The sequence below is a fragment of the Arvicanthis niloticus genome, chromosome 11 (genome assembly GCF_011762505.2).
Source record: "Arvicanthis niloticus isolate mArvNil1 chromosome 11, mArvNil1.pat.X, whole genome shotgun sequence".
NCBI lineage: Eukaryota > Metazoa > Chordata > Mammalia > Rodentia > Muridae > Arvicanthis > Arvicanthis niloticus.
Window position 1 is genome coordinate 36,006,306 of NC_047668.1, and position 17,922 is coordinate 36,024,227.

Below are 17,922 nucleotides of genomic sequence, written 5' to 3' on the forward strand. Positions count from 1 at the left end.
ACATGAGGAATTTGATTGGCAGATGGAGTCATATCCCACCACGATTACTGAACTCTCATGTAGCATCAATCTATTGTTTTCAACTGGCTTTGAGATAATCTGATAGGTTTTCATTTGCAGGAGGCATAATCAGATGATATGGTCACTAACATGGGTGTGGGTGGCGCAGTGATATTGGATGGTCAGCACCAGAGAATGCAGCAGTCATTGCTACTTGAAACTCAACAGTTCCTTCAGCCTTACATGGCTTTTGCATGGCCTTTTGGTGAAAGTAGATGGTAGTTACCTGCTGAACATACAGGTAGATGCCACAGCTCCCTTGGAAGCAGTCCGTATCTTGGAGAGGGATATCTTAGAGGGGTGCAATACCTTGCTGGAGTAGGCATGGGGTTTTGGGTCTCAGGGTCCCTGGATGCTGAAGGGGCTGTTTATGGCATTCCAACAGCGTGGAGAAAGAAAGGCAGGGGTCTCTATTTCAGGTGAGAGCTCGAGTATACTGTGGCAGATTTCTAGCCATTTTCCATATTTTTAATCAATAGATTTTTCCTAATGTGTACATAAATTTTATATAATACTTTCATAAAACATAATCAAATCCTGTTAAAATTCTTTTGTCCCATTAACTGAGATTCCACTCAGATCCAAACAAAGGTCTGGACTTTACTCCATCATCATAGATTCAAACATCATCCTGGGTGGATGGTACCCTCCCCACTGACAAATGAGGACCAGAGCCCTGGAGTATGCTTGGGTTCCTGTTTGTCTGAAAAATGAATAGAGTTCAGGTCCATTTTCTCCTATTCTAGATCGAATTGATCACCTTCTTTGAAACCTCTTTCAGACTCTTGATCATTTTTACCAGAAAGCTTTAGAATATTGGCCTGACATTTTGCTACTTTAATATCTGTGTGTTTAGTAGTTGAGCACTTTGGACTTTTGCAAGAGCCCAGTTGCAATGCTTCTTCATGTTTCTTGAGTTATAATTTGCACAGCTGTGGGTTTGCATATCTTTTCTATATTTGGGGGCAGTAGGAGTCTTCACATCTGGTGTACAGAGAACATCAGTACCCCAGCACTTGTTCCTGTTGCAGAAATCTTTCTTTGGGGGCCGGCTTTTGGGGAAGCATGCCAGGCTAGCATCACCACATTGTCAGGCAGTCTTGCTGTCCTCTCTGCTTGTTGTCCCTTCTCCAGCTGCTATGCTGACCAAGTTGCTCTATGGTGAGCTAAGTCCTTCTCATAGCCTGACCCTGCACAGTGGGCAGCTCTCATGCTCTATTTCTAAACAAGACATATCCCTAGTGCCCACACTTGACTGTTCCACCGCCCACTCCCAGCTCTACTTGGGAAGCATCACAAGAAAACAGATGGCCCAAACTATGTCCCTGGTCTGGCCTTCCCCACATGCTGGGTCCAGTTACTCCAGCACAGCTGCCAAATAACACAGCTATACTTCTGTGCATTCAGCCAAACCTTGGACACATTGTTGATTCCTCCTTGTCCTGTGATCTGAGTCTAATCTCTACACTAATTTCCCCTCCTGCCACCTACCCAGGCTGGCTCCCCTAAGCGTTCTCCTTGCCTGGTTACTCCAGCAGTTAACAGTTTTCTCTCCTATTCCACACTGTCCCTTTGACCCATTTACAACACTTTTTTTTTTTTTTTTTTTTTTTTTTGGTAAATTTTTTATCCATTTCTCATCATTGTGCCATTTCTTTGCTCAGAGCCTCTCAGTGCCTTCCTAGTGCAGTTAGAATAAACTCCATGCCCTTGCGATGTCCAAAATAAAGACAAGGATGGATTTTTAATGCTGTCCTGTGTCACACAGAGAAAGTAATAATTTGTCATGCAGGTCTAAGGCAGCTGTACCTTGAAACCAAGGAACAAGGAACCTTAAAATGAAGAAGTTAGAGACAAATGGCTCTAGCTGGAAGACACAATTGAGAGAAAGCAACTAGAAGCAGTTATAAAGGCAGAGATGACTGACTTGAATGTGCTTGGCACATTCCCTTCAACCATTCCGTCAGCCACCTGCACCTTCACTTTAAACTCACCTTCACCTTTACGCCCATCCTCTGGCAACACCTTCAGAAATGTATTCATCACCCTTCATAGTCTACCAGGCTGGAAAAACAGCTGGAAATAACTAAATGCTTCATTCGTGTTCAAGAACTGCTTATTAAGATTGGAGCCATCAGGGATCTCTCTTTTCGAAAGAAAGCTTACTCACTCATGGGAAGCTGTTTTGAGAGCTGCTCAGACATGGAAAGTCTCCTCCCTTATGTCCTCCCCGATTGCTTAGCAGAACTCATAGCTGAGAGGTTATCACAACACAGTTGAATGTGGACTGTAAATGGATACAGGTACAGTATGGATTTTAAGAACTTCACAACAAGGACAGTTGGGGGGGTGAGTTAGCCTTATGTCAGTCACCTCCCCGTGTGTTCATACTGAAGCAAGGACCCGGGGCTTCTCTGGAGCTCTGATGTGGATCTTAAGGGCATACAATGGGACATCCCAGTCCCTATCAGCACTGAGTGTGTTGGTGTTTATTGATATTTTAGGTTTCAGGTGGCAGGTGGGCTTCAAACTAATTGCAGCTATGATACCTATACATTGATAGAAAACTCTAAGATTTCAACCAAAGCAAACCTTCTTTCCCATCAGATCTGCTTTCCTTGTGCCTATTGAATTAGAAACAGCTCTTAGGGAGTTCAGTGTGGACCTCCATTTTGGTAAGGCTGGCCTATTATACCTCTTGACTAGAAGATTAAGACTGTCTGCTTTTTCCCAAGTGTGTCGCATCTGAGCATAGCACGGCAGGTACTGGAAGCACCTGGCCCCTGCCGGACTCCCAACCAAATGTCATTCTTCAGCTGACTGGCTCCCTGGTGTCTTCTCTCCTGCTGCAGGTCCAGTGCATTGGAGGTGCTGGCCCTGGATGGAGCCAGCACAGGACTCCTTCAATTCTCCACTGCCCAGGACTGTGCTGACTGGTTGCGTGCAATCTCAACCAACATCAATGACCTGATGCTTCAACATGTGAGCATAAAGTCCAGGACTTACTCCCTCTCTTCTTTGCATTAGCAGTAATGATGAGAAGCTTCTAAAGATAATTAACCCACTGAAAGGTTAGGTCTGCATACAGAACGTAAACTTGTTTCAACAGATCCAATATCCAACTTAAATAATTAAAACCTAACCTATTAAGATGTGTTTAGACACACATTTGGAAACTTCCAGGCTAGTTCCCTCTCTGTCTCAATATATCCCTTCCCTCCTATTCTCTCTCTTGCCACATACATACACAGGAATCTCTCTCTCCTCTCTCTCCTCTCTCTCCTCTCTCTCCTCTCTCTCCTCTCTCTCCTCTCTCTCCTCTCTCTCCTCTCTCTCCTCTCTCTCCTCTCTCTCCTCTCTCTCCTCTCTCGCCTCTCTCTCCTCTCTCTCCTCTCTCTCCTCTCTCTCCTCTCTCTCCTCTCTCTCCTCTCTCTCCTCTCTCTCCTCTCTCTCCTCCCTTTCCTCTCTCTCCTCTCTCTCCTCTCTCTCCTCCCTCTCCTCCCTCTCCCCTCTCCCCTCTCTCCCCTCTCTCTCTCTCTCTCTCTCTCTCTCTCTCTCTCTCTCTCTCTCTCTCTCTCTATCCAACCATCTTACAATGTGTCCAATATAACATTTTTATTTGGATAAGTTACTAACTGGTATAATACTATACAAACACCCTGGTTTTCCTCTGGCTACCTCAAGTGTGTGCACACATATACATGAGCACAAACATTTACACACACACACACACACACACACACACACACACATAAGCACTTCTTTAAAAATAAAAAGGGCATACCTAACCAAAGACATATACTGTGTCTAACTGAAGGCATCTGGGCCAGAAAGAAGCATTTTGTGCCTTGGGTGAGATGTTTAGTGTTCAAAGTCAGTAAGATTTGTAAAAGAAAGAAAGAGGAACTGAGGAAGAGAACATCAACTCCTTGTTAAGTCTCTTGTAAAGTACTGCAAGCTGTAGCCATGTAGCTGTGGCGGGATTGGCCCATGGCCAACAGCTTGGACCAGTTCCTGTCTTCATTCCCTCCCAATACCCGTGCTGTATGTTTGCTCCACATTCCTTTATCTGCTCTTGACAGCTTGATGCAACCTGTGATCCTCTCCATTCCACAGCCTGGTGCCTGCTGTCCCCTCATTTCTCATCTCCTGCCTTGTCCTGGCCATTGCTGGACAGAAGTTGGCTGAATAATCTCAGATGTTTAGAGACGTGGTCATATGTGAGATTTCTACTCTGAAGGCATGAGAGCCATCTTTCTGCTGGTGTATAAATAAACACCTTCCTACAGTCTCAGTTTTAATATTTCATACTTTGAATCCCTATGGTACTGGATGGATAGATTTTTTTAATTAAATAACTAAATAGATAAATAAGGAAACAGAAAGGTGACAAGTGGGCCTGGATTAACATTTGAAGTAATGCCAGTGAGTACAGAGTTCTCATGATTAGGTGACTATCACAGGTGACCCTTGGGCAGCATGCCAGGGCAGACATGTGGACTCACAGCTTTGGGTGATTCTTCCTGTGAACTTCCATTTCTTCACTGGTAAAATTGTTGAAACTGATATCTATATGTCTACATGGTTTAGAGAGATAAGTAAGGAATGTACTACCCACTGTGGGCACTGGTCATTGTGTCATTGTAATGTGACACAGAGTAGAGGCCATCTTCCTCCTTCCCTCCCTCCAACCTCTCTCTCTCTCTCTCTCTCTCTCTCTCTCTCTCTCTCTCTCTCTCTCTCTCTCTGTAGAGTTTAAGCATCTGTCATCTGCAGCTGCCCTCACTTCGAGGGCTGATATTTGGGAATGATGACCTTAGTGCGCCCATGCACTTCCTTTTGTTTCTTTGTTTTCCTGCTTTGAGAATTGCTGCGATAAATTTGTATTTGCTCTAATTTGAAGATAAGCACAGCATAGAGGCGAGTCATCTCCAAGGAGCTTTCCTGGGCTGATTAATTTCAGCTGCCATTTAGACAAGCTGAGAAATGAAGGCCCTAACGTGTGTAGCTCACTGACCCTTTGCTGTCTTCCTTCTACAGATGAAAATGGCAAATAAATGCTGTTCTCCCTGTGACCAGGTAGGTGTATGCCTTCAGCCCAGTAGGATAACAAACACCCCAAAGTGGCTGCTTCCTTTGGTGGAATTTAGATAGGAAAATGCTAGTGAGAACCACACTGAAATTGGTAGACTCTGCCACATGCACGAACCCAAAGCTCTTTATTTATTTGGGCACGCACTAGGGGACTGTTCTGATTACCTGTGTTTACAGAGATAAATGTTGTCTGTGGGTTGTCTTCAGTAGAAAATGTGATCTGAACAGGATTTAGAGAGGCCTTTAGAAGAGCCCAAAGTGGATTCAGGATGGAGAAACGACTGTATGACTTGAGATCTTTTTGTTATGTGATGTTGTTGACTCAATAGCATGGTTTTCATCTCAAAGGGAATATGAGAGTTTATTCTGGAGCCAAATTTCAGTAACCATGGCCCACAAACACATGTGCAGGTCTCCCTGCCCCCCCAATACCATATTGCAGTTTGGTAACAGTTTCATGAAGTTTTTTATAGTAACAGAACAGAGAGATTTGTAAGTCAAGCTATTTTTAAAGTGCAGTGATATGAACATAGATTTGGTTGTTTAGAGCAAAGTAGGAAAACCTTTATAGTAGGTTTCACATGTTGTCCGGTGGCATTCTTAGCTGTGGTGGAGCTGGTGGTAGCTAATGGTCTGGTAATACATTCTGAAAGGATTTTCCTGATTGTCACAAGGATGGTAGGTCAGACTTGGAGGGAACCACAAATCTTCCTGAAGATAAAGATAAATTAAGATAACTTGACTCTGGGTCTGCAACATCCCTACTCTTTATGACCAAATTATCCTTGTAGACTCACATCAACACAGAGGTAGGATTCAGTATATAACATTCTTGTTTATAGTTGCTGGGGCTCCCAGGAGCCGCTGGCCTGGCAGGTGTCAATGTCTGTGCCTAAGATCTTGTTACCCCACTCCCTCAGGGCAATGTTCTCACAGGATGCATTACCTAGGGCAAGGCTTCCCGGCCCCCCACAGGCTCCTCCTCAACATCAGCTCATCAGGAGTACTCTTTGTCCCCCTTCCTCTTTCATGGAATGGCTGTTAGTCACCTGTTAGGCTGAGCACAGGAAGGGGAACTTGTTTATAGACCATTGGTTGCCAGATTACATCTTTCATAGGTTTACTGAAGTATGAGTTATAACCCCAAGAAAACAAATGCCAGTGTATTCCTGTTACTGAAACTGGTGCTTATGAATGAATGCTCTTCAAATAGTGGTAAGCAACAGAATCTAAAGTCAAGACAATGGCACCCAGGAGAACATTGCTCTGTCAATTCACTGTTGACTGGGAAAGACAATAAATTCAGTCTGCAATTTAATTGGGCCTTTTAGTCAGCATTTTTACACTGGTAATAATAACTCTTCTAAATATAACATATTACTTTCAGTATTATATAAATTAATCATCAGCTATTTTGTTTTACATAGCTTAAAGAGGGGCTAGCTATTTTATGATTAATACTAAATGTCTCCAGACAAGAATGGCATTTATTCTATATACTCTTCCTACATTATAATATTATATTTCCACTAAAGTTTGCAGCTTGAAAATAAATTTCTTACAATTTTGTCCACTAAGACACCTCTACTTGGTTCACACATAAACATTTTCTCAATTTATCTGTTGCTGGTGAGGTGTTGACCTGACTTTATGTTGGATTTTTTTTTCCCCACAAATGATTTACTGTTTTTGAAATTGAGTTCCATTAGCCTTTCAGGACTCTGAAGCATCTCTAAGATTCTATACTTGGGGAGTTGGCCCCTTCAAAGATGGCAAGGAGTGACTTGGTCCTTGTCCTCAGCTCCTCCAGTTAATCCTGGGGAAGGGGAATGGGGTTCTGCTGCTTGTTGATATATCTGTGGCCAGAGGAGAGATTACCACACATGATAAAGAAAGTGGAAAGATCAGGTCTCCTAGAGAGAGGCTAGTGAGTTCCAGTGAGCAACTGGAAAGTGTTATCTCCAGGAGATGAATCTGGATTACGTCAGAGAATGGTTGGGTTTGCTGGTGGATATGACCAACTTGCCTATAAAGAAAGAGCGTTGTTCTGTGAGCAGGACATGTTTCCTTTACTTTGGAATTCATCTCTTCCTGTCACTGGATATCAAGAACCTACAGTAAAATGACAACTATGGGTACTGCAGACTCTTTGAGGAGCTCACAGGTGCTACACCAATCACCTTTCACATCAAGAGACAACACTTTCATCTGGTGAATTCCACCACACATCACACTTGACTGACATCACCATGTTTGCTGAAAGCCTGGAATCTAAATCCAGCTGTGTCCTTTTCTAGCAGAAACATTGAACAGACCTGCATGCAAGCTTCTATTTTTCATCTCTACAGCAAAACAAAGTCATGCAATTTAAATCTAAAGTTTTGTTTTCTGGGGATTTTATTTATTCATATATTTATTTCTGGACTGAAAATTTACATACCACTTTGAATTTGCCCAGGGGCTTAGTGTTTTTACATTAAACATGGAAGGAGCATCATGCTGTGCCAGTGGCTTCACACTATCCTTGCCAGCCTGAATGTCTGGGTGTGCTCTAGAGAAGGGGGTACACATTTGCCCCATATTTTACATGCTTTATTTTGTATTTTAGGATTTGACACTGAGCCTTCAAAAATTAAAAGTAATATTTTCCCATGTTAGGCAACCATTGACTGTTGGTGTATAACAAATAATAACTGAATAAATGTGATAAAGCTTATGGTCATCATCGCTATGATGAAACACAAGACCAAGAGCAACTTGGAGAGGAAGGAAAATTATTTGTCTTATATTTCCATATCAATATTCATCATCAAAGGAAGTCAAGACAGGAGCTAAAAACAAGGCAGGAACTCAAACAGGGCAGGAATCTGGAGGCAAGAACAGATGCAGAAGCCATGAAGGGTGCTGCTTACTCGCTTGCTCCTTCTGGCTTGCTCAGCCTGCTTTATTATAAAACCCAGGACCAGCATCCTAGGGATGGCACCACCCACAATGGGCTGGACCCTCCTCAACCAATTATTAGTTAAGAAAATGCCCTATAAGCTTGCCTGCAGTGGGTCTTAAGGAGGTTTTGAGGTTTCTTTGTTTGTTTGTTTGTTTGTTTTTAAATTAGGTTCCCTCCTCTCAGATGATTTTAGCTTGTGTCAGGTTGACATAAAACAATCTAGCACAGGATCTTCTGATAAAATTGAAATAAAAAGAAAATTGTCTATAAGCTAGTACAATAAGCACAGGGCATAGATTCTTACACCTGGCATTTAACCTTATAAATTGTTGCTCAAACTGGAGCACTTTTGTCTTAAACAAAGACCAAAGTGAGCTGGGGAGATGGCTCAGTTTGTAAAGTGCTTGCCTTACAAGCATAAAGACCTGTGTTTTGTCCACAGATCCTGAATTAAAAAGAAAAAAAGCCAAGCATAGTGATATATGCTTATAACTCCAGCATTAAGAAGGCAGAGACAGAAAGAGCCCTGTGGCTAACTGACCAGCTAGTCTAGTCTTGGTGAATTTGATGCCAATGAGACACAGTGGCACAGGAGAGCGGCTTTTCATGCAGAATTAAAAAAAAAAAAAAAAAGCAGGTGTGTAGTCACAATTTTTGTAGGCTTAACCAAGTATCTACACTGGCCCAGCAAGAAAAAGAACTTTCCACAGAAAGGATACCAGAACAGATAGATGAAATTGTACTTCTCTGTAGAGGTGGTGAAGCCCTGGTTCCCCAGTTAATTATATCACCTAATATCATCAGGGAAGCATTCATGAAAGTGTGATATACACTTCTTACAGCATGCAGCAAGTCATTAAAAAATTCATAATGTAAAAGATAAGATTGGCTTCCTGTTGATTATTTATGAACTAGCTATATGTACATAAAGAAGATTCACAAGGTAGCCAATGTTCTGAGTAACAGCCAAGCTATAACTTACTTCTGTGCTACCTAGACAGTATTAAATTGCACTTGGGATTTAATTAAGTCCACATCCAGCTAATTGGTGATTCACATTCTTACTAACCTGAGCTGTCACATTGGCTACAGCAGCAGCTTCTTGGCCACTCCTCAGTATGGAATCCCTATTGAGTTATGTGAGCTCATGGTATTGACCGAGTTGTGGAGTCACCTAGACACTGATGAAGTGAAGGGCAGAGCAGACAAGGAGAGCCAAATGCTGGTTGCAGCACTTTCAGAGGTGGCACTGGGTTCCCAGCTAATACCTGTAGCTCTGATGACCCACAGTGGCCCTCAAATGAACTGGAATCCAAGGGTAGTTCATCCTTGTTTAAATTCTGCGGCTGTGAGATGGAAGAGATCATAGCTTCTCTATTTCAACTGGGAATCCAGACCTGCAGCTTTGACTTTACCTTCCAGCTGTCTACATGCCTGCTCATCCACTGTGCACTCAGATTTATCCACACTCACTCATCCACCTGTGAAAGTCACCATCCTATCTGCTGTGCAAGCATGTCACAATCCTTTGCATGTCACAGCTCATTGCAATGTATATGGCTGTATGAAGAGAAGGAAGACAGAAGACCCTGATGCAGTCAGGTTTCTATCAAGAATGTTGCCAAATCCAGAAGACCTTCAAAGACTTAATTAAGTTCCAGCAGTTTTCTTACAGTGCAAATACTGTTTTGTTTCAGTCTGCCGTCACCATGCCTGGGGCTTTTCTAAGATATAGTATTAAATTCTCATGGTTATCGTGCAATATTGTGCATTCTAGCCTCTTTTATAATAAAAGCCCAACAGTGTTAAAAACATCCCAAATCACACATGAAATTTTTGATACTATTATAGTCACTTTATCATATCACATTAATACAACTCACCTTCTTGGAACACATATAAGACAAAATTAGGGCTAAAGAAAAAGCTCTGTTGGTGAGGAACTTGCCTCATAAGCATTAGGACCAGAGTTTCATTCATGTAGTTGGTAAGAACTAAACTTGACATGGTGATACATGCTTATAACCCAGAGACAGGTAGAATCCTAGATCTGTAGGATGTCAGCCTAGCAGACAAGTTCTAAGTCAGTGTGAGAGCCTGTCTCAAAAAAATAAAGGAAGACAGTGCCTGAGAAATGACAGCCAAGAGAGTCTTCTGGACTTTACATGAATGTATAAACATGCACTACATACCATTGAATAATCCATACATATTACTTCTATACATACATGCAAATTCTAATAAATGACAAAGATACAGATTTGAGGGGCATTCATTTGTATTCAGTACACATTATAGCAGTGATTATGTTTATCCATGATGGCTATTGTCCACAGAGTCTGTCTTGTTTGCATTTTAGCTCTCAGCTGACATCTTGACCCCAAGGATAGGTCTTTTGCGTGTGAGAGTGAATACTGCCAGGAGTTACTGGGTAAAAGTTGGTGCAGGGCTGCTCTACTTTGGGCTATGGAAATTGCTAGTGAGCTTTCTACTCCTGTCCAAACCTCTGGGCACAAGGTCTTCATCCCTGAAGGATGCTGGGTAATGTTGGTTGAAATAGTGGATATGATATATCATTTAAAGTGCTGAGAAGCCAGGCATGGTGGGACACACTTTGCACTAGGGAGGCAGCAGCAGGCAGATCTCTATGAGGTTGAGGCCAGCATGGTCTACATAGTTTACTGGGACAGCAAGGACTACTTATAGACACTCCCTAAAAAGTGCAGATAGCGGTGGGGAAGAGTTGAGAACTCTATTATTTTAAGTTTTCTTTGAATAAGGATTTTTTTTTAATGAATTGATTTTCCTTGAAATGGCAAAACGGGGAGAGGGGATAATTAAACTGAAGTTACTCAGGCCATTTACTAATGAGTATGTGCCATATATAAATGTGGGTAATATGAGTATTGTTCTTTAACAGGCTGAAGTCATCCACTGAATTCTCAAATTGCATCACTGTTTCTATGATACACCTAAACCACATTCTGATTTTGTAGTTTACCTCTCATGGAATAAGACTAAAACTATCTGAGTTGTAAGAATCTTGTGTTTTATATTATTTTCACTGTTAGGGAGTCAAACTCTAAAGAAAGCCTTAGTCATTTTTCCCATTGAATGATGCCTTGTATTTATTATAAACACGGAAAATATAATGAGCTCTTTTTGAGTCTGCACAAGAGAATGAGAAATACTAACCTCTAGAAGAGAATAATTCAACACTGCATTTTTGTCCTTTGGGTTGTGATCCTTTGCCTTTAATAGTTGAGCCATCTCTCCAGCCCTGTGACAACACATTTTAAAGAAGTACAAGAAACCCACAACTCAGCTCCTGTGGAGAGCCTTACTCCACAAGGATCTGAGTATTCACCACAAACTGTCATATACTTCTAGTTGAGTTGAGTAAGAACTTGAAGATTCATACAGGTTTCTTTGATTTCCCATCTTTTCTGGGCATGCTGTGTTGAAGTCAAGGAGCATAGTGTGTTGAGTATGGTTAGTATTCTATTCTTAAGACATTCTCATTAAGGCTTGGTTTTTAATTTTCCAAGGTTTCCCTCTGCAGGTGGTGCACATGGGATGGGTAAATGAGAGGCTCCAAGGAGCTGACAACAACTCTCAGAACTTCAGACCCAAGTTCTTGGCCCTGAGGGGCTCATCATTCTACATTTTCAGCGCTCCTCCGGTAAGGATGCCTCTGCATCTGGTGGGTGTGAACGGCCCTTTTGCTAGAGTTACTCATATAAGCCAGGCAGCAGATTGATTGGGCCCTGGAAGAAGGCTGAGACAGATGGCCTCCTCCAGACCTCAGTGGTTAGAATGGGTCCTGCTTATGGATTAACCACAAATGAGTTACTTCAAACACATAAAGGGAATCCATTTCTGTCTTTCAGTTCAAACAGCTGTAGCATTTCTCTGCTTCAAATATCAGCTGGTGTGGAGGTGGGGTGTAGACAGTTATGTGGCTGAAGAAGGCAAAATGCAATCAAAGCAAAACGCAATCCCTGTCTTTAGATATTTCTAATGAAATGTCTAAATAATGAAATTTCCAAAGCGACTCTTTCTCACACAATGTCGAGATTTGATTAAAGCTGCCAGCCTGCTTGAGTGGGACTTATCACACAAATGTAAGAGCAGATGCTGGCGTTCTATAACTCTGTTTTCCATTCCTACCCACACTGTTCTCAGACTGGCCAAATAGGTTGTAAGTGCTCTGCCCAGACACTCATCATTAGAAGATTTTTTTTTTTTTTAAACCTTTGGAAATCTGACCCACTAGAATTGCAAACAAGTAATGAAACTTAGTTTGGTGTCTCTGAAAAATCAAAATTTACACAGATAGTGACATAAATGTCTGCCATTAAAATGTGATTGCAATAACACAAATGTTTGGCACAATTGTATATTTTCAGAAGCTGCACCCTTCCCCAGCTTCCCTCAGGGTGTGCATCCTGTATAAAATGAAAGGCTGAGGGTGGGGAAATGGACTCACTACGGAGAAGTGCTGCTTCACTGACTTTCCCTTCTAATGTGTTTTTCCTTCCCCGGGATTGGATTAGAAAAACAATGTATCCAGACACAAGTTTGGTTTTTTAATTTAAAAAAATCCTATGTTGCCAATTTACTCACATTACAATCACCTATATGTTTCCATAAGCACGGATTAAATTCTCCTGAAAGTAAACTAATTAATGTTCCTTAAGGTTACTAAATTATGTTACATGGTTTTGTCTAACAGAGTAAGTAGATATTTTTGCATAGTAATACCATACTCAGATATGATATCAGCAGCACGCAGGTAGTGTTAACACTGGGGACCACGTGAGTACGTTGCTTATCTGTCTGGATCTTTTATTATGATTGCTAAAAGTGCTACATGCTTCCCCTAGGCCTAGGCCTAAGGAGTTTCCTTCATTTTTGTGGTAATTGTGTGAAAGAAACAAAACGGTCAAAGCAAGCAGTGTGATGTATGAATGAACATTCAACTCAGTGTCAGACCAACGTGGAGGGTTTCCTTTGTACAGCCCCTGTGTCTTTGTATAATATTCAATTCTCTGGTAACATAGCTGTCATCGCTATCCCTTTGAAATGATAATAAAGTCACTGCTTGTTAGGAGGTGAAGTGACTTACATAGACACTCTCTGATGGCTGAATGGTCACTAGCTAATCCCTTCTGCTGGAAGATACTGAAACTCTACAGCTGTGCTCAGTGAATTGGAAATGTCAGAAAACTCTCTAAATGTGATATAAAGGGAAAGAAATCAACCATTCGGATATTTTTAGGTGGGGGAAGCTAGCAAGACTCAAAGGCATCTTGTGCTTTAAGCCCTCAAATCAACATGAAGCAATTTCCAAGGGGAAGCAGAGGATGCACTATTGGAAAGTGTTCCCAAATGTTAGACTCTATAAGAGAAGGAAAGAGGATGTATGGAGGAAGCCCATCCAAGCACTTAGCCAAGTCAACTGGCCCCATAGGAAGAGACCTCTATCATAGCAGGGCCATCCAGGACCAGGGTCTTCAGAGTGTAGGGCAGTGTGATGACATCTACAATGCCAGCAACACCATTGGCAGTAGACATAACAGCTGTTTCCATTTCTAATTAAGGACAACAAAGGAAAGGGTTATAATTAGTTTCTTGGTAATTTGAAAGCCTTGATTATATATTGCACACCATCAGCAAGAAGACAAAAAAGTACAAAACACAACAGCTTAGAAGCCAGACCATGAAAACAGGGTTTTCATATTCGTTTGTTTTTATACCATGGGCTTAGCTCAGTGCCTATCCATTTCTCGAGACAGACAGGTGAGGTTCATTCACTCGCAGTGTGCTCTAAGATGCACAGCCTTTCATTAAACAAAAATGGAAAAAGCTGAAAGCAGCCTAGGCAACGTGTTAAATAGAAAGATAAAAAAACTTCCTTATATAATAGAACAGTGTTGGACAAAAATGAAATGTTTTAAACAATCCATCTTTTGTCCACAATAACCAAAGCACATTTTACTTTGAGTTAGGAAAGATTGTGTGGGACAATGAAGAAGAATTATTCTGTGTCTCAGTGGAATTGGCTGCAAGCTAATAACTCTAAGCTACAGGTTTTCTTCATAATTGTTCCGCTTACCAGCCAGGGACATGAGGCAACTTATTTACATTCCTTATCCCAAAATTTCCCCTCTTGTATATCAGAGATAATAAATCTTGACTAGAACATCTCACCAGGCCAAGGTGAACACAGGATGGCTTTCTTATATAAGTAAATTTTAAGTCTTTGAAGCACATAAAATTTAAAACATAAAAGTCATGTTTTTATATTAAACAGCTTTTTGTTGCACACAATATGATAAGTGAGTCTATACCTACATATTTACACGTATTTCCTGGGCCTGGGATTTATACCTTGGCATTGCTAGTAATTTTCAACAACAGTTTTCAGTTTGCCCAAATCTTAAACTTTAAGCTTTAATAAATATACTTAATTATTTAATCTTGCGTGAAGTTTGAAGTTCATGGATCACAGACAAGCAATAAACGACTTGCAGAACATGCAGAGTCTGGATGCTCTGACGCATATCTTACTGAGTAGGGCCAGCACTGCTCATGGTCCTCCCGTATGCAGAGCCTGGAACTCTAGACGAGAGCTCCCAAGTTACTACTCTCTTTGTGACCTTATGCAGCAAGCAGGGCATGCACCTATCTCTTTACGGGATGGACTTCATCCGAGTAAAGTCAATGTGTCCTCTCTACCTCTCTAGAGGAAGGAGGAAGGAGGTGGAGTTTCCTATGTTTGAAGGAGTTTGAAGCCACACAGGTGACTCCACAAATATCCGGATTGTCACTTGCTTCCCTGGTAGTTACAGCACAACCAGGCCTCATCTCGAGGGCCAGTTATAAGCATTAAGGAAAGCTTGACATGGCAGAAAAGGCAAAATATTCACTAAGCTGTAGTTCGCAACATGCCTTGTCAGAAATTTGAAATGGAATCTAGAAGGATGTAAAGATTCTTGCTATGGAATTTTAGGAAGAGCTAAAAAGTAATGTCCTTCATTCAAGGACAAATTGTCTCTGACTTCCTCCAGGGAGAGGGTGGGAGGAGGGGAGGTATGGGGGCCAGCAGCCTTTACCCTGCGGTATCCTGCTGAGGAAAAAGCAGGGTCCAGCATGAAATGAACCTCACCATCCCTAAGCCCCGCTCTTCACTCTGCTCAACTTCATTGATAGAATATTTATTTCTGACTTACAAATGAGAATCTAAAAGGTGATGCTTCATCTCTTCATGTTTTCAAACACCATTAAAATGTGTTAAAAATTAAGGTTGTGAAATCATTTTAACAGCATCACATAGCACTGGTGTATAAATTATGTGGTGAAGGCCCTTGTGCCTGCAGGAAATACTAGCAGTAATTTTACAGATGTCAATTAGGCAGATATAGTCTATCATTTGTAAAAGTTTATCTGGAAAGAATGGACTTAAGTCTTCAGATAAGGGTGGCTCCCATGTAGAACTGCTACACCATCCTGATCTGACCTGTATCCCACAGTAAACCTAAAAGATACCAATATCATCTACCTTATAATCTAAAATGTCTGCTCTACCCAAAGCCACATATGTCCAGGAAGGGCAGAAGGTCATCAAGTGCCATTGTTTAGAGGAGCAAGAAGGAGATGTGATTTAGAAACCCTCAGTCTCTTCTCACATGGATGCCTACTTGCTGTCCTCTGTGCAATGCACCTCTGAGGAAGTCGAAAATCAGTTGCCTTAGTCTCTACTTGTCTTGACTGCATCACCGAGCAAACTTACTGTTAGGGCCAGTGACTGAGACATGAAGCTAGTTAGATGATAGCTCAGCACTGAACTGAGTGCCCCTTCTCTGTTTTCTGTCTCCTCCCTTCCATGAAAGTAACATCGTAAAAGCATCACAACAGAAAGCAAGTTGTGCTTGCCGCAGGTGAGACTCTTCCACTTAAGGAAAGGACATCACAGAGAACCTGGTTTGCAAAATCAGCAATTCTTTTGTGAGACGAGCAATGATTAAATAAATGTATGTCTGCACTGTAAATTCAGTGTTTTTATACAAAACCCTTTCTCTCTCTTCAGTCTTCTTTCCTTCACGGAGCTTGGATGCCTCTGTGTTTTCTCACATATCCACCAATGAGAAGGGGTGGTCAGAAAGCCCCTCAGCAGCGGGCACTGACGATTAATCCTGGGGTCACCTGAAACTTGGTTGTTCACAGTGTAGGAGAAGCTGAGGTGGCCACCTCACTTGTTCCACTAGAAGTTTTCAAGATGTGCCAGTGTCACTTGACTTAGAAATGAAAACCAATGTCACTAAACTTCATCTGAAACACAAGACAAGGCCAAGGACCTCTGTCTTGGCGAGCTTGGCAGGCACAGTAGCCATTCTAAGGTTTCAACCCTGAGCACCTAAGGCAGGGAACTTCAGAGCTCCACAGACCTTCACTTCTGTCACAACACTGGTATCCAGGCAGACCTGAGATTCTGATCTCTGCACTTATGTCCCGGCTATGAATGTGTAAGTATTTGTCAAATAGGTGTTCGAATCCACTGTTTCCTACTTCAGCTATGTGGGTACCTGAGATAGGTACCTGAGAGATTGCTATGTTCAGAATTCACAGTTGGGCTGTAGAGCTATATATAACTAATAAAAAGTGAACAGAAACCTGTGGAATGTAACAAATATTTTGCTGATGATTTTCTGTAAGAAGAAACTCAAAATGTCTTCCTGTTTGCCTTGCTACTGGGTAAGACATATCCACACCTGAACCATGTGGGGAAAGGCTGCTGTACAGGCTAGAACCAGGTTGGCTGCAGGCTATCAAACCTGACTCTACTGGCTCAGCCCCAAGGTGGGACTTTGCTCAGCACACGTGTTCCACTCTGAGCAAGTTGCCTGTGTTCTCTCCCAGGACCTGCTGGGTAGTAAGCTTGGATACACTAGGTGAGCAAACACTGACAGGGATGCAGTGTTAGGTGAGTGAAGGATGGACACTTTGGTATATGGTTACCAAGTCTTTTCTCCAGATATGAGACGTCAGGTCTTGGTCTCTGACAAGTCTCCAGGAATACATAGTGTTCAGGTAGCCTGGGAAAGGGGGACAAAGGGAAAGAGTTGCTTTTAAAACAGTCTGATTTGAGAGAGTTTAGGCTTGCAGATAAACACAAGATAGAGGGCAGCCATATCCCTCCTGACCCCCCCACCCACCCATCCAGATCACTTTGCATCTTTGGGATGAGTTATTATAACAGAGGAACAGCTGTCCAGGCATTGTCAGTAACCAAGTCTTGGATGCCTAGTGTGACTTCCAGCAATCTTCAGGTGGTGCATATGCCCCAAGTCCAATGATGAAGTATCTCTTCCCAGAAACCTGATCACCTTCTATCTCATCGCTATCTCTGGACAAGGTCTCTTCCCTGAATCCATCACAGTGACTGAGAGGATGAGGGGTAGGGCATGATTTATGCAGAATACAAGATGAGAACATCCATCACCTTCAGCATCTCAGGGGCTAGGGTGGAAATGGGGTCATCCCCACTGGATAGACATGACCTCCTGGCAGGAACATTAGACAGAAGGAAGTCAGGTGCCCAGAAAATGCCTTAAATATAGCACAGGAAGACCTAGAGTTGCCAACAATAAGAAACACCACCTCCTGCCACTTTCAGCTTAGAATGTAGAAGGCAGGCTATTCTGCCATATGCAGATCATAAGCTAAAGAAGAAGATGCATTTGATACAACAGGAGAGCTGAATGTAATAATCATGGCACTGTTAGAATGATTAAAATATAACCACAATCTAAAATGTCTAG

At 42.0% G+C, this 17,922-nt stretch overlaps 1 protein-coding gene across 2 annotated transcripts in view; it reads left to right on the plus strand.

The window, feature by feature from the left end:
- Sntg2 (syntrophin gamma 2) overlaps positions 1-17,922 on the plus strand; it is a 190,311-nt gene that overhangs the window by 117,717 nt on the left and 54,672 nt on the right. For both annotated transcript variants that reach the window (XM_034514198.2, XM_076942023.1), the window contains 3 exons: positions 2,913-3,042; positions 5,101-5,139; positions 11,661-11,780. In XM_034514198.2, coding sequence (XP_034370089.1) covers positions 2,913-3,042; positions 5,101-5,139; positions 11,661-11,780 — 289 coding nt within the window. The remainder of the gene's footprint in view (positions 1-2,912; positions 3,043-5,100; positions 5,140-11,660; positions 11,781-17,922) is intronic.